This window comes from Anastrepha ludens, chromosome 6 (genome assembly GCF_028408465.1).
Source record: "Anastrepha ludens isolate Willacy chromosome 6, idAnaLude1.1, whole genome shotgun sequence".
Classification (NCBI taxonomy): Eukaryota; Metazoa; Arthropoda; class Insecta; order Diptera; family Tephritidae; genus Anastrepha; species Anastrepha ludens.
In genome coordinates, this window is record NC_071502.1 from 120,252,155 (window position 1) to 120,275,130 (window position 22,976).

The window sequence follows — 22,976 nt, forward strand, 5'->3', positions numbered from 1 at the left end:
CAATTTGTGCACTGGAACTTTAAAAAATGTTATATGTTTATTATTATTAATTATTATTATTAATAAAAATCATTCAATATAAAAAAAATTTACAAATATTCATAATTTTTTTCGACTTCTATGCATTTTCTTGTATTACTTTTTTAAGGTAAATATAATTTTATATTCTTAAAAAATTTAAATTTTCTTTACTTTTCTTCTTCTTCATTCGCGACGCTTCTCCTTTGTTTTTGAGCTGCAATAAATACTGTTTGTTTGCCATATAATATACTTTTTGTGTATTTTTTTTTTTTTGAACGCAAAAAGCGTTTATTTTATAAGATTTAACTAGAGCAGAGTGATAAAATACATTAAGGAAAAATCAAGCGGTGCGAAAAATACCTAAAGTATTCACTGAGAAGCACTGGCTGGAAAAACTTTAAGGAAAAGCTGAACATCAAATACACGTAAAAATACGTATAAGTAAATATTATTAAAATAATAATTAAATAAAAAGTACTAATAAAAAGCATTAAAATATTTCAGTGCGCTGAGGTTTACATAAATTGATTTTGGAGCCTTTAAGCTTTAAGTTGTTCTTAAAACTTAAAAAAAGCGATCTGTAGTTATGCGGTATTATACATAAGGGTTTAACTAATCATAAAATATAAAAGTAGAAGAGAGAAAAAAATCAGTTAATACAAAACGCAAATAATAAATATAAAAACCAAAGCAGTTTTAAGAATGTTTAAGCTAAAAATTCAGCACTAAGCAATTGGAGATTAACAAATTCACACAATTCAACCGCATTCGATAGCATTAATTGCAAAAATGCTCTACTCCAATGGTACAAATAAAACCCATAAAAAGCGGCGCAATAAAGTAATAAAAAATAAGTTAATTCATTAATTATACGCTTAACCTATCACAATTTGCATTTCCTGCCATAAACAATGTTTATTTTTGCATATACATATAGATTTCCTTTTCTTCGTTCCATTATATTATATTTTGTTATTAAGCAATGCGTTTGTGTTAAAACTGAATAGCGCCGTAAATAATTGTGGGCTTATTTCATATGACTAACCTTTTTATAATGCATAACCGCACATACAAATGCATTTATGAATACTCATACTCAATACTCACTCTATTATTTAATATACCCTGTTTCAAATGTTAATATTCTTGTTAAAGGGCATTGCCTTTAATGCTTCTTTATACTGTCTTGTTAATTTATAAAGTATTCCATTATGTATATACGTATATAGTAAAATTTTACGTAAATGTTCCGTTATTCCGCTTCATTTGCTTCCTGTAGCAACGCCATTTAATTGGATATCCGCCGGAGTAAATAGCAGTTGTTTAAGGTTTTCTACGCAACGTTTAGAACCGTCACGTGCCTCACTTGAGTACTGCGTAGAAAATGCTAGGTTAGTTTTCGCAAGGAATTTTAGTATATTTTCATAAGCTCACCATTGTAAAATTAAGGAAACCGTGGGGTAGCCCCTTCAATATCTCCAGCGTTACTGGTCGGCCCAAGTTCTTTAGCTTGCGCGCAAACATCACACAATCATCGAGACAGGGGTCCATATCGAGCGTCTGTAGTAAAAACATTTGCAAAAGTAATACAATTTCCCTCGTTATTAGGCACACTGCTCTCTCCCCACTTACCAGAATTTTCGTAGCTGGCAGCTGCGAAAGCCACTCATCACTAGCATAATAGGGCGATAGGAATGGATCTTTTGGCACTTGAAAGGCAAACTCTACGCTAGGGCTGCGCGCTATCAAAGCATCCATATTGCGTAAATCCTGTATGCGTTCGCCATTCTGCGCTTCGCTGCGTATTTCACTCGATTTGGTGTATCGATCGAACGTAGTTGTGAGCGCATTGAAGGCATTGTTGAAGCGGCAATGCAGCGCCTCAAAGGCAATCACTTCTTTGCCCGTATCCATGATGATGTTCTCTTCAGACGCTGTTTGCGCTATTGTTGGCGTGAGACCATTGATATATCTCGCACCATTCAGCGCTCCATTACCATTTGCCTGTTGCTCCTTGACCTCTTGCGTATTGGTGTCAATGAGATATTTATCGAGAAAACGATCGATATATTGCTCTGAATCGGAATCCTTTTGTATTTCCGCGGAAAGTTGTATGGGATAGTGCACAATTGGTTGGGAGTCATCTTCAAAGGAGACGCAAAGGCTGTTGTCTTCTTCGGCGGAGGGTAAATCGGTGCGTTCAACGGTTTGACTATGATACGAGGCGCTGGCAAAGGTATCGCTGCTCTCCTCCGTCTGAGCATCTGCTTCCATGGCATTCATATCCAAAGCTGTGCCGTCTTTCAACTAAAAATAATGCGTTTGATTTTTAATTTACATATAAAATATAAATATAATTTCTGCACCATTTGATCCCATTTGGAATTCTCCGCCACTGACGACAGCGGACTCTTTGCTGTCGATGTGCACCTACTGGATGCCCCACTGTACTCCCTTTCCAGCTGCAGTGTTAAGTGCAGGTCTTGCGTTGGTGTTGCATCTCGTATGTCGGACATTTCAGCCACACGCTTCGCATTCTCCTGCATCTGCTTGGGTTCTGGTGAGGCGTATGCGCGCAAGCAACGCATCATAAAACCGAAAGGCAACAACGGATCCATGAGGCACAATAGACGCGCCGGGCTTGGCACGAAGCTGATCAGTGTTGGACAATATGCAAGGAACAAGCCGTCCGGCACACGTATGCCCAGCTCGATGCTTTTTAATGCCACACCAATACACAGATTGGCACCAGCCGAATCACCGGCCAGCACAATACGCTCAGCAGTGGTGCCTAAATGCTCAGCATTGCGTAACATCCAACAGTAGGCATAAAAAACTTCCTCAAGAGCGCGAGGATAAGGCGCCTCAGGTGCGAGACTGTAGTCCACCGAAATAATAGGCACATCGAGCGCAGTGGCCCAGTCGCGCAGATAGAGCTCATGCGATTTTGATGACTGTGCAACAAATCCACCGCCATGACAGTGGAATAGTACACTACGACTACGCGCTGGTAAGCGGCGCCAGCTCCGCGAGAACATACCCTCACCGATCATGCCCTCGCGCCGCGTATAGCTGAGCAGCCGTACATTCACTGAGTTGCCAGGCCCAATGTGGGCAGATGGTATTGGTATATCGATCAGTTCGACATTGTCGTTTTGATTTAAATCGGTGGCAGCACGCAGCTTTTGTGTCTTATTAACGCTGCAAGGACAAAAATAATTTTTACAAATATTTGGTATTTACAAGTAACTTTCTTACCGCGGCAACTGCAAAAGCTCCGGTGGTATCTCAATCACGCGATTTACTTTCACCGAGCTACCGACAATCGTTGGTATGGTGTTCATCATCTCCGACTCGGCAAGAAACCAAAATGCTTTACAAAAATCGACTTTCGCATTCTGCGAAATATTTACAATGCGACGCGCACATTGTTCTGGATTCAAAAAGTATTTGCTGCCCGTCCATAGGCCGCGTGTAGTCTTTGAGATTTTTCCTTCCACCTGTGCATAGAAGACCTCCGAAAAACTAGCCATGCCGATCGCGATAAAACGCAACACACCACGTATTGTATTGTCGTACTGAAATCCAAGGCACCGGCCATAGAAAGCATACTGATTGATAGTGTCGCCCAGTTCGAAGAGCTCCTCCGCTGTATGTTGCCCATTGGCAAACAGATCGCCTGAATCACTTGACCAATCGTGCATGATGAGCAAATATTGCAGGCAAGTGCAGAGCGACGAAAGCAGCTGCGAGCAGGACTCTACCTCTTTCATGTAGTATTTCTTGCGAAAGAACATAGTGGCGCGTGTCGCTTGGAGATTCCTGCAAATGCTTTGACCGTACGTAATGCACGAATTCGTGACAGATATAAAACTGCGGTAGCCATTGCCTGGTGTATGCTCATCGAAGTCATACTTGTAAGCGAAGGCATCCACACGGTGTACCAGCGTATTTGCCAATCGTATGAAATCCTGCCAAGCGACAAATGCGGCACATAAGCGCTGTCCCTTCTCTGAATTATCGTTTTTAAAGTAGTCAGCCTGCTCAACGCACTGTTGAAGCAGTTCCTCGTATAATGGCTGTAGTGCTGGAGCATCCTCCTCAGGCGCATCAGTAGTCGAGTCATCCATCATCAGTTGCTCGCGCTGAGATGTGGCAAATTCAGCAGATGAGACTGAGGATGCGGCCGTTGAAGACGGCAGTGAACTGGGAGTAGGTGGTGGTGAGGGTGGTGCCGCAAAAGATTGTGCATCAGTGCCGTTAGGTAATTGGTGGGTTTCTTTTGATTTCGATGTGATGAGTGGTAATTTTTCACTGCCGCACGCGTTCATGCTATCCAGCGTTTTAATACCTGCTGAGATCACAGCTGTTGGCTCATTGCGCTCCATATTGATCGCCGTTTCGTTGGCACGGCTGAGTGGTTTTGACGCGTGAGTTGAACTAGAACAAAAATTTGCAAATTCAAATATAGTCGATATGGAATACTATAATTAGTTCACATATTTTTATTCTAATTTTCCAGCAACTGCAAGTGTAGCTGCCTTTGAAGCAAATATTACTGAAATTGTTTTGTTTTATTTACTTTAAAATAAGCGCATTAGTGTAAGAACGCCTGAAGTTGTTTATGAACAATTTGCATGGGTACAAAATTCAATTGAAAATAATTACCTTTTACACTATAACTAAAAAGTCGTTGTATATTACACATTGAACAGACATACGACAATGCGCAGTGACTAATTTTCCATTAGCAGGAGCGTTTCACTGAGGCTTAAATTGCATTTAACTTTAATGGGTAAAAACACTCTTGCCTAGTTGCTAATTATGACTATATTTTTACATATGCGCATTTCTTTGGATGCAAGTGAAATATTTTTCTGTGTTCGAATAGAAAATTGTATATGATTTTTTATGTGCGAAAATTACCCGAAACAAAATTTTGAATTGATAAATCTATGCTTTAGTAATCAAAATTACATGGTAACCCTGTTTCTTATTGCAATTTTTATTTCATTTCAAACTTAAGCGAACTAAAAATTAAACTCTAAAGGGTAGACAGTTCTTCTACAAGATTTCTAGTCAAAAAGTCAGTCAAAAACAACCATCGATCGGCAGTGACATAAAATTGTAGGTCCCTCCATTTGTAGAACAACATCAAGACGCAAACCATACCCCTACTATTATAAACAACTTTTTTCTATCATCTGGTGTTTCCTGTCCACAGTGAATTTCGGACCCTAGACCTCTTGACTGGTAGTCACGCACAAAGCACTCGCCGTCGGCCGACGCTGATAGATGTAGACACACTTTCCGAAATGTAGGCAGAACACGACCACCTCGCGCCGTTCAACGGAAGCTGAAATGAGGTCTTTGAATAAGACTTGGGATGAATTTAGAGCCCTAGCGCAAAACTGTGTTCGATGGCGAAAAGGAGTTGTCGACGTACTATGCTCCAACTAGGAGTTAGAGCATCCGAGATATATGTTTATATAAGTCAACTTTAAGGTTAATTGTGCCCTCTACTCTGCACACCTCTCATCCGAGGTCCATAACTTTTAAACATCCTAAGATGGTAACGGACTGGTCTGAACGTATGCGCCTCACTTCCGACTGTACCGGGCCGATATGCTTGTGACGATGTCTCTGAGCACAAGTCGCAGAAATAACCGCAGTCGTTAGACTATATTCCGAGTTTTCTAAGCTCTTCTTTGATGGCGTATTATTCCATAGCCAGGAAAACTCAGTTCGTAGAAGCCACAGCCTCTGTAGATAATCTGTAGCTACTACTTTTCCGTCTTTGCCTCTTTGGTCTGGGACTCATATGAGATTTACACTTTGACCTCATGCTCCTCCACTTAGCACAGTACCTCATCCAACCCCAAATGCCTTATTAAACTTAAAATAGAGGTGAGTTGGGCTAAGCGTACATGCCTTTCTTCTAGCTGCATCTAGCCGAGATGTCTCCGCGTTATAGCCCTCATTGAAGGAGAAGGTGTATTGTAATCTCCAGGGATTGGTCACAGAAACTACAAGAGTCAGTAGACCATATCTCACTCCTGTGCCGATGACTGCGAAATCTGAAATGGCCTGTGAGCTTATCCTTAGGAATGTTTTCGAGTTTCTTACACCAATTTTCACTATACGCCCCCCAGTAAGGACTTCGCCTGCCAGCCAACACCTTTTAGTCTTAGCCCTTCACTCCTTAACTTCTCCTTGATGGTGAGTTGTCGCATAGCATGGAAGGGTTCGAGTCCTACAAGTAACGAGGCCGCAGTCTCTCTAGCCAATGCATCCGCTACTTAATTCCCAATGTAAACTGAATGTGTGAATCTAATTCTGACTGTGACTCTAATTCACAGGCTTAAATAAATATTGAGATCAGTCTCTCTTAACATCTAGAATTATTGAAGATTTAGCCTCAAAAGATGATATAGATTTAAGTGTAGCATAACTGGCGCTCAATGCGGAAGTTTCTCTTCAAAATTATCTCACTTTCCTCTTAAAGGCAGAGGTTCTGATGGATATCACGATACCCATCTCTGGATCATAATCTAAACGAATTGGAAAGCTTTGTAGTTTGCCTCGTAGTTATTATGCTATGAACGCTGCTCAAAACGATTCAGGACCCGTGATGATCAAGGAAGATAGTGAAACATATTACGTTACATGTCAAAATCTACTTCCGGCTGGTTTGATATCACGGTACTAAGTCTGAAGCAAGCTGCCATTCTCAGACAGAGTTTCATCTCTCATGCAAACAATGAATCTGTAATAATTTTTTATTACAACTATTTTTTTAACAAATATAGAAATTTCCATATATTCGAACTTCACTGATAATTACCTTCAGTGGAAATAAGTGTTAATTACAAAACAGCTGTACTCAATGAATGAATTCTTACTGATAAATTTCAAATGATCGTGGGAACAACGTCCTAGCCGTCTACTGATAACAAAATAATAAAAAGCAAAAACTTTGACAAGCGTGCAACAGCTGCAAATTGATAACGGCAACTCAAAGTAACAATAAGTAAGTGATTTAAAACCAGTGTTAATTTACAAAAAAACAAAGAACTAAATTTTTTTAAATACGTTCAAAATTAGTACGAAAGTGGAGGTAGTTGAAATGAATAATTTTTTTAGTGTTGTCGTTTCAAACTTTTAGATCGAAGGGAAAATCTATGTTTATACAGTAGTGGATGTCGGGACATTCCTAAAAATATTCTTATTCAGAGTAAGTAGGTATTTTTGCGATAACTAATTTTTTACGCTAATGTAAACAAAAACTAGACATTTGGTATTACGTATAACTATATTAACTTTTCATTTAACTTCAATCTTTAGTAGAAGCCAGAGTTATACTTTCTGTCACTATAATCAATGAATTGAAGATATATAATTTTAAACAATTTTTAGTAAATTTTTATGATGTTAGATAAACACGAATTCTATGGACGAACTATGGTTAGTGGGCTTATTTCAGCAATTTTTTCTCAAAGCCGGGGTGGGGTACATCAAATAATCTGATCCGAAGACCCAAATTTATATTCGGTCACCGGGGCATCATTGCCAGGGGTCGCCTTGGCAGCTTTACCAGAGGCCCACATGGGGCCGTGACCGCCGTGACTACCGCACCAGAGGTCGTTTTGGAAGCTGACTGAAGTCGGCTTGGCCAGGGAAGAGAGGTGCTGTGTTGTGCACCCCTCGTCGTACTTGACTCGACGAGCGCGTCCTGGCTGGAGGCCAGAAGAACCTCCTCAGAGCGTGTCCAGCACACTCTCGATTTTTTCTTTTACTCCTTCTTCTTCCTTTGTTTTAAATTCCTTGTTTTAATTTCCTTATTTTAAATTCCATTCGCTTTTTGGTTCCACGAGTAGGCACGGAAGAGGTGGTCCGGCATGGCAGAGCTGGCATACCGTGGTAAAACTTTTAATACAACCGACCTTACCTGGGCGTCGAAGGGGACCGTTAGAGACTCGTTATTTAGGCACTTCCAGCCATGCAGCTCTCGACAGGGGCACCTCAACACCTTGGCTTCAAGTGCTGACAAGGTTACACCGTCTTGTCTCGGTCGGCAGAGCCTCGTTAGCGAAAACAGGGAGTACCAAATCGAGGACATCAACTCTTCGACAGTGCGTAGAGGTTGCCATTTGGAGAGGAGTGGCTATGTTGTTCGCATCACTTTCCCATTTAACCCCCCACCAAGGACTGTCATTTCAGCAGCATTTCTCAAAACTGTATGATGTTGCAACTTCACTTGATTCGTTTAATGGCAAACATTTTGTAGTATTTTTTGTTATAATGAAAGCTTCCAGCCTAAAGGAGCTGTATTTCAAAATTGCATAAAGGTTAGACAAGAACTTTCAAATGAATGCGATTAACATAAACTTAGGTAGAACTCTTTGCAATTTGCTATTTTTCTGCACATTTCATCCCTTTTCAGTAATTCAGTAATCCAGTAATTTAAACTCTTGATTCCTAAAGTGATTTGAAAAGTGGAGTGATTTCGTAAAATATGGAGCGAAAGAGTCTCAGCGACAGCACTGATTTTTCCTGTTTTACCTGCTTTGTGAGATTTTGCACCCAACCCCCTCTCTTTTCTCTTTTCATCCATAACCCTATCGTTGGCCTTCGCACTCACTCCAGCACGCTTTTTTTTGCTGCACTTTTCTTTCTCTCACACCCAGTTTTTTTGCATTAATGCCTGTTCTCACATGGGTGTACAGTGGACCGTCACTGACGACATCGAAAATAAAACACAAGCAAAATAGCATAAAAAATGCAATACAATAACAAGTGCACAAAGGAAATTTTTCACAAAATTCAACACGCAACCAGCACATTAAACTTTCACTTTTTGTTTAAAACGAAATTTCTAATGAAGCCATACAAGCCGCATAACTGCATTGCTATGAAATAGTAACTTTTCTTTTTGTTTTTGAATTGAAAGCCGATGTTTACTTATTTCTATACCTACGTTAATGACTTTCCTTCACACACTTTAACACTGGGCTATACATAGTTTATGTTCACGTCACAATGCCTCGTTTGGCCAAAGTACACTCAAACAATGGCCCTCGGCCCGACGCAATTTCTTACGTTTTTTTTCGTTTTCTATACAACTGCCAAGTATACCTTGTATAAATTTTCTTCACTTAAAATTTGGATTATAAACGATTTAATGCAACTAAATAAAGCCACTGCGGTGAAGTTTTTCGTTCCGCCTGGTTATTTAACTGCCTCGCAAACCAATTGATTAACGAAACTCTTTAAATTGTGTTTTCTCATGCAGTTCGAAAATTAGTAGAATGAGCTAATCACACAAAACGACAACAAAGTTTTGCTGACAGCTGTTCGGGAAATTTAGCAGATACACGGTGCTGCCAGACATAGGAGAATCGGTTGGCCAGAAAATCAGATCTATCGAAATTTTACGATTGGCTTTTAAAGCGGTTCCATCAATTTAATTCCAATCCTATTAATTTTATATATGTAATTAAAAAACTCCTCATAAAAAGTCAACTTAAAACTGTAGATGCCTCCATTTGTCGAACAACATCAACACGCACGCCACAAATAGGAGAAGCTCGGCCAAACACCCAAGAAGTAAATATAAATATATATAATTAATACCAACCTTTATGGTTCCTCCTAAATTTTCTTAAAATCCTTTTCTCTTAAGTGTGAATAAATCATTTCTATATTTACAAGGACAAGACAGGAAAATACAACGCAAGACTAAATTATTTTTTATTTCTTCTTTGTAAAACGTGGACCACCAAAATTCTTCCCTTTGTTAAATTTATTTTTGCCAGATTTATTGGCTATCTTCACGCTGCTAATTTTCTTCTTTTTCGCAATTTGCGACAACTTCTTATGACGATTCGCCTCAGATCTGAATATAATAATTAAAAGATTTAAAAAAATAAGCATATCTAAAAATATTAATTCAATTTTTAATATTCACCTTAAACGCAATGCTCCGCTACGACTAACATCTGTTAAATCGTTCGTAAACGCTGATTGACCGTGACGCCTCTTCGGCTTCAGCTTACCATAGTCAGAGACATGTTTCTTGGTTTGCTCGTCAGCCACGGAGTTTAGCTTACCCGGCCGTTTCTTCAGCTTTGACATTTTGGCACGCACCAAAGACGCCTTTTCAATCTCTTTAATAACACGTTCCTTTGCCAACTGTTCTGGAGATTTTTTCTTCGGTTCTTCCTTTTTCTTTTTCTTGGCAGCGAGCTCTTTCACTGGCGGTCCATCTTCACCCTCCCCACCATATTCGACACGTTTGCGTTTACCACCTTTGTTATTTGAAGTGCCAGCAGATTTTTTATTCTCCTCAGAAGGTGTAATGGCTAGGCGCTCCTTTTCATCTTCACGTTGCTTACGCGTTTGGAACCACTCACGATGTTCTACCTGGGTGCCTTGTAATTTACGTTCCGTTTTTGAAAGCTGCTGCTCCATTTTAGCCAGTTGGCGTTCCGCTTGCTCTTCGTCCAAGATGTTCTCTAAAAGTATTTGACAATCAACATAATTTAGTAAACTTACTAATATAAATAACATTGGGTATTTACGTATTTCCGGCTCTAGTGCGTTCAACTTCCTTCGATACTTCTCGATTATTTCCGGAGGTATAATACGATTCTTCACAGAGTTTTCTGCATTCTTGATAATATCTTTAACGATTTTGCGTTCTTTTTCGCCAGCCAGTGACACGGATATACCTGCGCGTCCCGCACGTGCAGTACGGCCGACTCGATGAATGTAGTGCTCCGTTGTGATAGGCATAACGAAGTTGATGACAGTCTTCACGCCTACAATATCTAAACCACGCGCCGCCACATCAGTCGCTATAAGAACATCTATTTGTTCTTCCTTGAATTTCTTCAATGACTCCAAACGTTGTTGTTGAGTGAGATTGCCATGCAATTCGCCAGCGCGTATGCCTAGTAAGCCAAGCAGGATGTGTAGACGATGTGCTTGCTTCTTTGTTTGTACAAAAACCATGCAATGATCGTGGAATGTGCGACAAATCAAACTGGCTAATATGGGCTCGCGGTCACCCTCTTTATCTTCACGTATGCGTATAAATTCCTGACGCAGATTGAATGCCACTTGTTGGTTATTGTTGACGAATACTTTAACTGGCTTGTTGAGGGAAACAGCAGCCAAATCTTTCACTTGTTCACTCATTGTGGCCGAGAACAACATGGTCTGTCGTGTCTTTGCGCAGGAATTGATAATTTCTTTCATTTGTTCAGCAAAATATTCATCCAACATCCGGTCAGCTTCGTCCAGAATGAGCACCTACGATAAAGTAAAAAGCCACGATACACAAATGTATTGCAAAGCTGTAAACGAATGTTTTCTGAAAACTTCAGGTTAGGCTTCCTACGAAGCATAACTAAAAAGCTCCACAACGATAGCCTACAAGGCAATTCAGAGCGCAAGGATAGGATTCATCATAATAATAATTCAACTGCTTATTTTCCGCTATTTAAACACAAATATTTACTTTCTGTTGTCACTCACCTCAATGGAATCCAAGCTGAAACTAGGAGTGTTCTTAATATGATCGATGAGACGACCTGGCGTTGCTATGACTATGTCTGGATTCTGCCGCAACACCAATTCTTGCGCTTTTACATCCAAACCACCAATTGCTAGTCCCACATCAATTGTGGTAAATTGGCACAACTGCTTTGTGACCTGATAAACCTGTGCGCCCAACTCACGTGTTGGTACCAGTACAAGTACACGAGTAATAGTTTTGCTATTCATTGGTCTATATAAAAGACGCTCCAAAGTTGGCAACATATAGGCCGCTGTTTTACCGGTACCAGTGGCTGCACAACCACAGATATCGCGACCTAGCAAAGCGATCGGTATTGTAGACGACTGTATTGGCGTTGGATAGATGTACCCCAGTACACCGATAGCTCGCATCAGCGGACGTGATAAATTCATCTGATAAAAAGATGTAATTGATTCGTTACTCTCAACTGCTTCGTCGAATTGCATTTTTTCGCCCTCTTCTTCTTCATCCGAATTATCTCCTGATTTATTTTTCTTCTTTTTGATTAATTTTTTCTCTCGAAGACGCAAATTATCGTGCTTCATCTCGTCGTCAGATAGAGGGATCTAAATGGTATAGAATTAAGGATTGCAACTACATTTTAATGCCATAATACGAAAGTAACGTACCTCATCTTCATTTTCAATATCGGAGCCTTCTGTTGGTTTCCCTTCAGCTTCACGTTTTTTTAAACGCGCTGCAATTTTGTCATCAGTCTTGGTACGTGCCTTGCGCTTCACATATTTCATTAAGTCATCCCAGGTATCTTGGTTGTACTCCTTTACCGATGATACAAATTTAAACCCTTTTTCAAACTCGGCTTCTTTTTTGTGACGAATTTTCGTGGGTTGATACTAAAAACATACAATGGGTTTTAACTTTTGACTGGGTTTCTATTTGTATACGATATCAAATGCTTACCTCCACTTCTGCATCGGAGTCTTCAGAAAAGTTTTCAACCTCCGCATCATCTTCGATAGTTGTAATTAAGTCAATATTCTTCGTGGCACCCATTTCTGCCAATTAAACCAAATTAGCGATTGAAATATAATTCTTCTAACTTTTGGAAATTTTCAACAAACTTCTGCGCTCAACAACACGCACGTGTGGAACAGCTGTTTGTTCTTAAGGCTGTGTTCATACAGGGCAAGGAGATTAGAATACAGAAGATGGCGTCTTCCCAAAATAGGTACATTATTTTTCGCAATTTCGACAATTCTGACATCAGTTCCCTTACCAATACAAAGCAAACGAACAAAACAAACATGTTTGTAAAAATTCAGTGAATGGCTTGGTAATATTGTGATTTGTGACATTTTAACTAAACAAACCAATGATAACGAAATGCCGCGAGTTAACATGTGAAAGCACATTTTGTGTATTTTTTGGCATCTTTATGCGGGTAATGCCGTGACAAGAAAGTGTGTGTCAATAATATCTTGCGTTTGATGCACCAGACATGCTAGTTGACTGGGGAAGTAGCCTTTGGTCGGGAAAACCCCTAGCCATTCTGGTAACGTTAAACCGTCTGCCATGGGAATGATTTTGCGTTTAATAGTTTATACTGCTCTCGCAAACGATTTCTCTCCACGAACAAGTAATTCTCTTTCCTTTTTTGTATATTCTATGAGCTTAACGTCACAGCGAATTCTTAAAGCGCAATCTCATATTCTATAAATCCTGATGTAGGGAAACTTTTGTTGGTTCAACTTTCCGAATTCTCTTTTGGTGTTGTTCGTGTCGTTCCTTCAGGGCAACTCCGTTGCAAAAAGTGAATTGCCCAAGCACACACCCCTCTCCTTGTCTCGTGCAAAAGTTACAAATTTATTTGCACAAAAGTTACCCTCTATGCACCCCGCCTTATGAAACTGTCCTGAGTGTACGCGGAGTGGTCAACAAACTAGCACTGAACGTACACGAGCCGCAACATGTGCACTGCAACTGTCAGATTTCATTCTTCCTTCTGCTTGCACTAGCCAAAGTGAATTATATTTTAAATTGTTTATTTTTCCACGCGCACGAGTAAATTTTTAATATAAAAGCAAATGCAAATAGCGGACTCCAATTAAACACACATATCCAAGTATGGCAGAAATATTGCAGAAAACAAAAAACACTAACACCTTTCGGGTAAGCCGCTCTAATTTGTAGTATGTAATTTTTACAAAAAATTTAATTTTAGTTCAAATCCTTCGCCGATCGTGTTTGTGAAATTGACATACGACGCTTGGCCTTATATCGTATTGGCCATGAAAATGAAGAACTGCCAGAGGAAGAGAATGAGACATACTTCCATCAAACGCTGAAGAAATGGATTGTACTAAATTTAACAGATGAGTTTGGCCAGTTTAGCCGCAGGTGCCTGAAGGTTATAACCTTGCCACAATTAGTACATCAAAAAGACTTTGTAATAGATCTGCTCCTTGAGCGTCTGTCCACTGCAACTAATTTATCGCTGCCGCCGCTATTAGAACTGTTATACGTATTGGCGCGGGATCTGCGTGAGGATTTCTACCCATACTTTCAGCGTGTACTTGACCGACTCATTTGTCTGCTGAACACGCAGGATGCAGAACAGTTGGAATGGACACTCGTTTGCTTAGCTTATTTATTCAAGACCCTCAAACCGTATTTGAAAAGGAATATTGGCGTGGTATTCCATGCTATATTGCCACTGCTGGATGAGCAGCGTTACGAAGAGCATGTTACTAACTTTGCGGTGGAATGTTTCTCCTTTATTGCACGAGATGTGCGCGATTTCCGTAAATTTCTTGATTTTGTACTGGACACTGTTGCGCGAGAACAAGTCGATTGCATAGCAGGATGTGGCCGATTGCTGTTTGAAATTGTTCGAGGAGTGAAGGGACAGTTCCACTCGGTGGCAGATGATTTCCTACAGTTTATATTTGAATGTCTGGTGGACGAACAGCGAGCCAAGTCCACCGACAAGCTACAGCTGTTATGTGACATTGTCAAGCAATCAGTGCAGGAGTTACTCAACTTTCTGCTGCCGCAAAATATGACCCTGTATTGGAATAAGCTCTGCAATGTGGCGCAAAATACCATGTTAGCAGGTGTGAACGCATGTGGTCGCTTAGTCCATCTGCTGCCGCTGTTCATTATTGCCGCCGAGCACCGAGATGGACGTCACTTATGTGAGTTGGATGTATTAGTGCCGATTATACTCAAGATGATAGACTACTGTATGCAGCATCATTCGAAATCCAATGCCAAAGAAGCACTAGGCTTGCTTATACAGCTGGTTAGCACAGTATTACTGGCTGATAATGTGCATCTGACGCAGTTAGACACCAGTCGACTGATGAAGAAAGCACTCAGTGTGCAACAACGCGATATTTATGCACAATTCGTGTTACTGATAGGTTCGCATCCGCAGTTCGAACTGCTGGTTCTACCTTCGGTGGTTGCAAACTTTGAGCAGCACTTGGATGTAGCGGCGTTTGAGTTGTTGGCGCGAGTTGTTTTGCAGAAGCAGCCTTTGGTAGGCAATGCCATCGCGCTGGAATCGTGGGAGCTATATTGGCTGCACATTAAACAGCAACAAACTCTGCAAAAACTACAGCAAAAAATGAGTGAACTCGATTTTAGTGAAGACGTATTAAGTGAACAAAGAAATGGACTACTTCAGCATATTTTATTGTTGATCTTAGTGCCACATATGCCGGGACTAGGAAAAAAGCCGCTGGAAGATAGACTAAATACAATAATGGACCAAGTTTTAGACCAAATAAATACGCATGGTAATTTTGCGCGGCAATTGGCAGTGTTTTCTCTGCTACTCGATACGCAAGTTCATGTTATGTACAACAGTCGGCCCGATTTTCTTAAACGAGATGTTCAAGTTTTGCTGCCACATGCAACCAGTAATCTTCAAGCCTTAGGTGCACTAGACCAATTGCTATCAGCAAATGACGAACTTCCTATTGAAGAAATTCAACGGATTTCGGAGCTATTAGCGCCATTACTTAGTTCGCATTCTCACGATGGCCGCCGACTCGCGGCGCACTGCCTCCAAACACTTAATAAACGCATAACGCAAGCGCATCCCTACAATGTATTCTATGCAGCAGAATGCGTCGAACCCAACATACATAACTATCGTGAACAGCTGCTGCATCTGCAACAATTGGAGACGGCAGGCGAGCTCTATCGCGCTATAGATAAGGGACAACGTGATATCTACAAGCAGCACATCCTGCGTTTTCTGCTCGGCATGTTGTATCACAACTTTAAATTTGTTTGGGAGCCGGTACTAAAATTAATAGAATCATATGCCCAGGGGATGAACGTAAGTGACTTTTGGAGCATTTACCATCAACAGTTAAAGCTCACAGCGGAAGCCATTGATTACACCGTTACCGCAACACAGAGCGCAATGGCCACGATTGAAAATGTGCCCTGTTGGGGCAACGATATTCTGAATGAGCTGTTGCCGGCCATACAGCTGCCGAAACCGACTCAGCAGCAATTGCTAAATTATCGTAATCTGCTTTGGATGCGTTTGCCACAGTTTGGTCAAATAGCTCAGCAAAAAAATCGTGATCTCGTGGGTCTATTTCTGCAATTCGTAGATGAGGAGTATCGTGCACGTTTGGAACGACGCGAACTGACTTGGGATCTGACGCAGCTGGCATCTGGTCAGGCACAGGAGCAGCTTGCAGACGCAAGCGCGTTGGACAGTGACGCGGAAGCGGATGAAGATGACAAGCAAAATGGTGTGTATTCTGCTATGGAGCCAATTAAACAATTTGTTTGATGTATTTTTTTATTTTAAGACCGTTCACACAAAGCCGGGCGACGCGGCAAACAACGCAAGGATCAGCAAGGCTATATTGCCAAAAGCATTCTCCAGACGCTACAAAGCAAACTTGGTGTTTTTGCAGCGCAGTCTAACCCGCGCTCGCTTTATCGTGAACCTGAATTATACGCACTATATATGGACCTATTAGCCGGTCCCAATGCACAATTACAACGTGCCGCTCTTGATTGTGTGCTCAGGTATAAACAAAAATCTTTGACGCCACACAAGGAGCATCTTTACGCTCTAATCGATGAGGTGAAGTTCAAGGAGGAGCTTGTCAATTTCAAATTAGACGAGTCTGTAAGCGCAGAGCAACGACCAGAACTCATGAAAATACTACTGCGCCTATTGTATGGTAAAATGATCACAAAAGGCACTCAGCGCGCTCTGAGCGCACAAACGCGCAAGTCCTTGATTCTTCGTTTCCTGGGACAGTGTACAACCGAGGAGATTTTTTGGTTCCTCGAAATGGCTTTTGGGAAATACGCAAAATATACCAACGCCAGCGTGGCGCTGGAGAAGATACCAGCACAAGTGGCAGCAGATTTCGATTTGCATGCTGCGTGGTCCCCAAAAAAACTGCAAAGCATCGTCAATCTGCTCGAGTTGATACGCAAAGAGTTTGGCGGTCTAATGAAGCGTGACTTTCACCTGTACATGCTGAAACTACTAACATTCGTTGGAAGTGCCTGCAATGCGGTTTTACTGCTGCCTGCGGGGCAGTTAGCGCTCATTCATCCAAAGATGGGTGTGGTCTACAAAAATGTGCGCAATGCAGCGTTGCTGAGTTTAGTGAATTTCTTTGCGCACATCGATGAGTTTGATTGGGAGGCGCCGCAATTGCGCTGCCTCAGCGAAGTTTACGTCTGGCCCGTGATTGAAAAACTGCCACAAGATGCCATACACACACCAACGCCGCTGCTGCGTTTGCTCTTGCAGTGGGGTGAGAAGCCGCAGCATTTCAACTACTTGGCACAGTGCCGTGCCGATAGAAGTGAAGATGCGCAGAGGTCACCTGTTATCTTTCAATACGTAGTGGCGCTGTTATTGAATGAAAAAGCGAAGCCAGCAGTACGTCGCCCCATTATGGCGCTTGTGGAACGCCTACTGCAATCCGCGCCATCGGAAGAACCCGCTAAGGATGGCATAAGCGGCTTACATATCGTCAAACCCTACATTCCGGAGCTGCTAAAACGTCTGCGCATGAACTTAAGCACGCGCGCCGCCAAGAAAGTCATCGACAAGCGCGATCTCAATATATTGTCGCTACTGACCGCTCACGTGGATGACGCGGATACATGCAACAGTTTGTTGCAACTGCTGCTGCCCATACTCATTGCGAAGTCCCAACGGAACGCCAATGAAGAGGTGGTGACACAGGTAATAACGACACTCGCCAATCTCATAAAGCAACTGGATGCGCCAGAGACATATTTGCGAAAGCTCGCCCCACTCTTTGAGCAGACACAAGAGGTAAATGCACGCAAACTTCTGTGTCATCTGGTAACCGACATCGCGCGCAAACGCCACAAGCAGGCTACACAGTCGAAAGACGAGGCACTCGTTGCACTGGCGACGCGTTTGCAGCGCACCGCGCGTCTCACCAGCATGCTGAATGCCTGGGACAAGCGTTGGGTTGAACAACCCGATTACGACAAGCGTTTGGATGCGCTTAAAGAAATTGCGCAACTGCTGGATGCTGATGGTGAAGGCGTCGACATTGAGTTGGGCGTACTCGTAATCTACAACTGTGTCTACTTCATCAAGTATGACAAGGATATGGGTTTGCGCGACAACGCCAGCGAACACTTGCGCTTGCTGCTACCGCGCCTAGCGCTACACTTTGCTGCCGCGGTGGATGGTAAATTCAGCTTGGACTACTTAGTGGACGAAGTGGCTATAAATTTGCTCAGGCGCTTAGTGCGTGACAACAACGATAATGTACGCTACGAGGGCATACGGCTGTTGGGTGAATTGGCACGCCAAGCATCCCACACGCATCCAGTCTTACAGGACTTGGCGCCGCTCGGTGATCAACAGGATGCTGAGGTCGATTTCTTTGAAAATCTTACTCACTTGCAAACACATCGGCACGGACGTGCTTTGTTGAAATTCTGTTCGCATGCGCAATCTATGACGCGCCGACCGTGTACGCGCACGTTGACTGAGTTTGTGCTTCCTTTGGCCACGCGCTATTTGCTGTCGGAGAAGCATACTGGAAAGCATACGCTAATAGATGCCGCTATCGAAACTGTGGGCGTTGTATGCCAACTTCTGCCCTGGCAGCAATATCATGCATTGCTGCGCTACTACCTCGCCAAGCTGCAAAGCACACAGGAATATCAGCGCCAATGTGTGCGCATTGTGATGCGTATACTGGATGCATTCCATTTTGATTTGACACAAGCGCAAGCTGATCCAGAAGCACTGCAGCAGCTGCAAAGCAAGCTAAATGGCGAGCAGACGGCGGAACAAACGGAAAAATCAAATGAATTAGTTAAGCAATCAAAGAATGTAAAACCCTTAGGGAAACTCGAGGCCGAGTCTGCAGAAGGCGCGGAAGACGCTGCAGATGAAGAAGAAGAGGAAGACGATGATGTAGGTGAAGGTTACGATGAAGACGCGGCGCTTGCTGCTGAATTGGCAGGCGCTGACGTGGAGGCCGCACTATTGCCTGTGGACTCTGAAACTTCTACTCCTGCCGCGTGCGTACTCAATACGGCGTTGTTGCTGCCGGCGGGTGCTGCCAAACGCGTGATTCTAACTATCACCAGCATTCTCATACCAACGCTCAATCGCGCCATCACAGAGAAAAGCTCCTACGACAACAAGCACAAAGTAAATCGCAAGCGTTTTAGCGCCGAACGCGAGGAGGAAGAAATATTGCGCGTGCCCATTGCGCTTGCGCTAGTCAAACTTATGCAAAAGCTGCCGAAGGAAATGATGGACACCAATTTGCCAGGTGAGTTTATTTCGACCTCTCTAATTTATATGGTTAACTAATTCACATCCCTCCAGGCGTTTTCATGAAAGTATGTACATTTTTGCGCTCCCAACTAAAATCGGTGCGCATGCTTACGCGCGATATCCTAAAGAAAATGATGCTCGCGCTGGGCGCTAACTACCTGTCAATGCTAATGGATCATTTGCAATCGCTCCTGACGCGTGGTTTCCAAGTTCATGTGCTCGCTGTCACAGTGCATGGTGTGTTGGATGCGCTACGTGAACAATTGCAGCCATGCGATATTGAAAAATGTCTACACAACTTGCTCGATGTAGCTTTGAATGACATTTTCGGCGACATCACCGCTGAAAAAGAAATCGACAAGATAGCGGCGCACACCCCCGAAGCCAAACCGAGCGCCAAGAGCTACCTTGTATTGCACATAGCTGCGCGCAATATACATGAAACTTGCCTGCTTGATCTACTCATGCCGTTTAAGGAGCACTTAACACGTTCACACTCACGCAAAGTCACGCTTAAAATTCAGGATTGCTTTGCAAAGATCGTGAGCGGTTTGGTGGAGAATGTGCACATTTCACGTGAGAGTTTGCTAATCTTCATTTATGGCGTTGTATCGGAAAGTATCACCGATCTACTACCTGGTTTGCAAAAGCGTACGCTCAGCGAACAAGAAAAGGAGCGCATGCGACGCGCACGCCCAGACTGCTTCATCATACAGCCTGCACCGCGCACGCGTTCGGGTGCCGTCACCAAGCGCGTTCAATCGAATGCTCAAGCCAATGCACATATTCTTATTGAATTCGGTTTCGAAATGCTGCAGTTGGTGTTGAAGCGCAGGAAGCTGCTGGAAGTTGACTATCAGCCTTTCTTGAATCCTATACTGCCGATGTTGCGCGATGCTCTGAAAAGTACGCATGTGCGCGTGGTTACATTCGCCTTGAAATGCTTCGGTGCCATCTGGAATGATGGATATGAGTTGCCCGCGCTTCAGCAGCAATATCTGAGTGATGTTGTGGAGCGAATGTTCGAAATATTAAAGAATATTTCGACTTTTGGTGCTATAAAACAAGACGAAAATTTGCAGCTCGTGAAATCTTCATACAAAGCCTTCGTGGCCTTACTGCGCAAATGTACCGACTTTGTTCCGACACCGGAACAGCTCCAACAGCTGGTGGTTTATGTGGAACAAAATCTCTTCGAAGGGGAACATCAAGCACTCTCGTTTTCATTGCTCAAAGCGCTGATTAGCAGACGCGTCGAGGTTGAGTCGTTGCATGAAATAATGAAGCGAATTGGCGATTTGTCGGTTGTTTCACAGTCAGACTTTGTGCGTGATGAGGCACGCAACATACTTGTCATCTACGTCATGGAATATCCGTTGAAGAAGCGTGTCGATCAGATTGTGAAATTTTTTACAGTACAGTTGCGGTACTCGTTGCCTTCGGGTCGACAATCGGTCATACAATTCTTGCATTCAATCATTAAGAAGTTCCCACTGAAAATACTGTCAAAACAGGCGGAGTTCCTATACATTTCACTTGGGCCACGACTGGTTAATGATGATGACCCTAGCTGTCGCAAGGCAATCGCCGAATGTATTGAGCTGCTGATCATGCGCTTGGGCAAAGTCGATCGGCAGCATTTATTCGATATGACGTTGTTGTTCTTTGAAGCGCAAAATAAGCCTTCTGTAGTAGAAATGGCAGCATCGTTGTGCTCGCGCTTTTTGAATGTCGAGAAGCAATCGTTTGGGCCGCGCTTGAAACTCGTTCTTCCAACAATTGTTTCACGCCTGACGTTGAATAACCCAAGCGCACCTGGAAGATTTGTGCGCGCTCCAACGGCGCTGGGGTACGACGTGGACGAAGAGAAATTAAAGAAGAGGAGGAAGTACCATGTAAGTCTCTCATAAATAACATATTTTGTGTTTGGAAAACCTTGACATTATTCATTCTATTTTCTGCAGCGAAACCCGAAAGACCACGGTGGGAAACTGTATGATGAAATTATTCTCACTGAAGAGGAAGTTGCCAAAACAGCCGAGGAGCAGCAACGCGCAATTGACCATGAAATCATACAAACGCAATTTTGTTTGTTAAAAATGTTGGACCACTGTGCAGTGGAGCTGTTCAGTAGCAACAACACCGAACTCTGTCATGTAGTCGATGAACTGGCTTATGAATCGCAGAAGCTACTTGCTCACGAGCATGCGTGGGTGCGCTGCAATGCAGCTAAGATTATCGCACTTATTTTGGGCAACTATGATTTTGCACGTGTCGCCGTACAGCTAACTAAGGAACAAAAGGAGTTGGCTTACACAGATGGCAATAGCAACGATAGCATCGATGCGCCGAAATTTGATTTTATTTACTCCGATCCCGCTTACGATATTAAATCGTTGGTGTTGGATTTGTGTGCGCAAGTTGTGCCCGGCGATACCCAACAAAATATGATCGATGAAATAGTCAAGATCTTCCTATTCATAGGCAATATGTTGCGAGAGGTGCCCTTCAGTGTTAAACAGGAGAAACCGGAAGATGATGCGGCAGAGCAAAGCGAAAATCAGGCACAAGAAAAGGGCACGACTACAAAAATTAATTTGTACTGGTTGGTGCGCAATATACGTTTTCTGATTAATAGAGAGGTGACTAAGGCGCCGCATTCCATCGCAGTGGTAAGTATTTGTAGGAGGAAACATGTAAATGGAATAATAAAAATCTACCATTTCAACCTTTCAGCGCTCTGCACTCTTCACTCTAATCGAGGGCCTCATCACATTGATCAATGTCGAAACACTGGAGAAACTTGCTCCTCTTCTACTCGGCTCGCTGGTACGGGAAATGTCTGAGGAGGATCAAAATGTCGACAGTGATTTGCGTCAACAAGCGCTACGTGTTGGCAGCCGATTACGCAAGCGTGTCGGTGCTGATCTATACGATAAACTGCGCACGCGCGCTCAAACCACGCTGATGCGCAGACGGGCTGAACGCAAAAAGCTGATCGCCCAAGAAAAGATACACGATCCTCTACGTGCTGCGAAGCGGAAAGCTGCAACGCAGGAACGTAAAAAATCGGCAAAGCGTTTGAAAACGGATGTGATGCGCGGCAAGGCAGCGGATACGAAGCAAAAACTGAAAAAACGAAAACGCAAGGCAGAAGGGGAAGGAGAATTTTTTTAACATTAAATTAAATGAAATGAATATATTTTATTTACTGTAAGCATAACTGAAAAATTATATTATTAAAATATAATAAAGTAATTTAAAAATAATGAAGTAGTTTAAAAACAACGAAATAATTAAAAAATAATGAGGTAATTTAAAAATAATTGTTTAAAGGGAATGTTAACCCTTTAAGCATTTTGATTATTCTCAAAACGTGCACGGTTATGCTTAATTATTTTTAACACGCCGAGTGCCATGTGAGTCCAGGTTGGTCTCACAGTGCGAAGGGACTTTCAGGCCTCGTGGTGACACTTGGTCTCACGGTATAATGTGTGAGATTTCGGTTTGTGCTGATGCAGCTGCTTCATAGAGGCTATTAGTAGTAGTGTATTCACGCCATACTAGAGCCATTGCATTGTTTAT

The 22,976-nt window shown here is 42.4% G+C and overlaps 3 protein-coding genes across 7 annotated transcripts; 1 reads left to right on the forward strand and 2 right to left on the reverse strand.

The window, feature by feature from the left end:
• Nucleotides 1-248: 248 nt before the first annotated feature.
• Nucleotides 249-9,348, reverse strand: LOC128865728 (hormone-sensitive lipase). Of its 5 annotated transcripts, XM_054106026.1 has the most exons (7): nt 8,999-9,348; nt 4,690-4,898; nt 3,280-4,461; nt 2,388-3,222; nt 1,654-2,328; nt 1,456-1,581; nt 249-1,394 (listed from the first exon to the last, which is right to left on the reverse strand). In XM_054106026.1, exons 3-7 carry the CDS (start codon nt 4,407-4,409, stop codon nt 1,284-1,286), a joined length of 2,877 nt encoding a protein of 958 aa, XP_053962001.1. In that variant the 5' UTR covers nt 4,410-4,461; nt 4,690-4,898; nt 8,999-9,348; the 3' UTR covers nt 249-1,283. The 5 variants fall into 5 exon arrangements, with proteins under 5 accessions (XP_053962001.1, XP_053962000.1, XP_053961999.1 ...); XM_054106025.1 differs by lacking the exon at nt 4,690-4,898 and having other exon boundaries at nt 9,157-9,348; XM_054106024.1 differs by lacking the exon at nt 4,690-4,898 and having other exon boundaries at nt 9,121-9,348.
• A 349-nt stretch (nt 9,349-9,697) lies between these two features.
• On the reverse strand, nt 9,698-12,733 carry LOC128867565 (probable ATP-dependent RNA helicase DDX27). Its single transcript, XM_054108926.1, has 6 exons — nt 12,524-12,733; nt 12,232-12,456; nt 11,560-12,168; nt 10,602-11,334; nt 9,989-10,535; nt 9,698-9,916 (listed from the first exon to the last, which is right to left on the reverse strand). The coding sequence occupies exons 1-6, from the start codon at nt 12,614-12,616 to the stop codon at nt 9,772-9,774; spliced, it is 2,352 nt and encodes a 783-aa protein (XP_053964901.1). The 5' UTR covers nt 12,617-12,733; the 3' UTR covers nt 9,698-9,771.
• A 788-nt stretch (nt 12,734-13,521) lies between these two features.
• On the forward strand, nt 13,522-22,660 carry LOC128865805 (small subunit processome component 20 homolog). The gene is made up of 6 exons (XM_054106163.1): nt 13,522-13,732; nt 13,785-16,338; nt 16,399-19,386; nt 19,443-21,286; nt 21,356-22,063; nt 22,128-22,660. The coding sequence occupies exons 1-6, from the start codon at nt 13,688-13,690 to the stop codon at nt 22,566-22,568; spliced, it is 8,580 nt and encodes a 2,859-aa protein (XP_053962138.1). The 5' UTR covers nt 13,522-13,687; the 3' UTR covers nt 22,569-22,660.
• The last annotated feature ends 316 nt before the right edge of the window (nt 22,661-22,976 follow it).

Excerpts from the sequence above, each read along its gene's own strand:
- LOC128865728 (XM_054106025.1), bottom strand. The coding sequence starts at position 4,409 with ATGGAGCGCAATGAGCCAACAGCTGTGATCTCAGCAGGTATTAAAACG. Across the intron at positions 2,329-2,387 it reads ATTCCAAATGGGATCAAATG|TTGAAAGACGGCACAGCTTT; the intron begins GTGCAGAAATTA and ends CATTATTTTTAG. Across the intron at positions 1,395-1,455 it reads GTTTCCTTAATTTTACAATG|TACTCAAGTGAGGCACGTGA; the intron begins GTGAGCTTATGA and ends TTTTCTACGCAG.
- LOC128867565 (XM_054108926.1), bottom strand. The coding sequence starts at position 12,616 with ATGGGTGCCACGAAGAATATTGACTTAATTACAACTATCGAAGATGAT. Across the intron at positions 12,169-12,231 it reads ATATTGAAAATGAAGATGAG|ATCCCTCTATCTGACGACGA; the intron begins GTACGTTACTTT and ends TATACCATTTAG. Across the intron at positions 9,917-9,988 it reads AGCGGAGCATTGCGTTTAAG|ATCTGAGGCGAATCGTCATA; the intron begins GTGAATATTAAA and ends TATTATATTCAG.
- LOC128865805 (XM_054106163.1), top strand. The coding sequence starts at position 13,688 with ATGGCAGAAATATTGCAGAAAACAAAAAACACTAACACCTTTCGG. Across the intron at positions 19,387-19,442 it reads GATGGACACCAATTTGCCAG|GCGTTTTCATGAAAGTATGT; the intron begins GTGAGTTTATTT and ends ACATCCCTCCAG. Across the intron at positions 21,287-21,355 it reads AGAAGAGGAGGAAGTACCAT|CGAAACCCGAAAGACCACGG; the intron begins GTAAGTCTCTCA and ends TATTTTCTGCAG.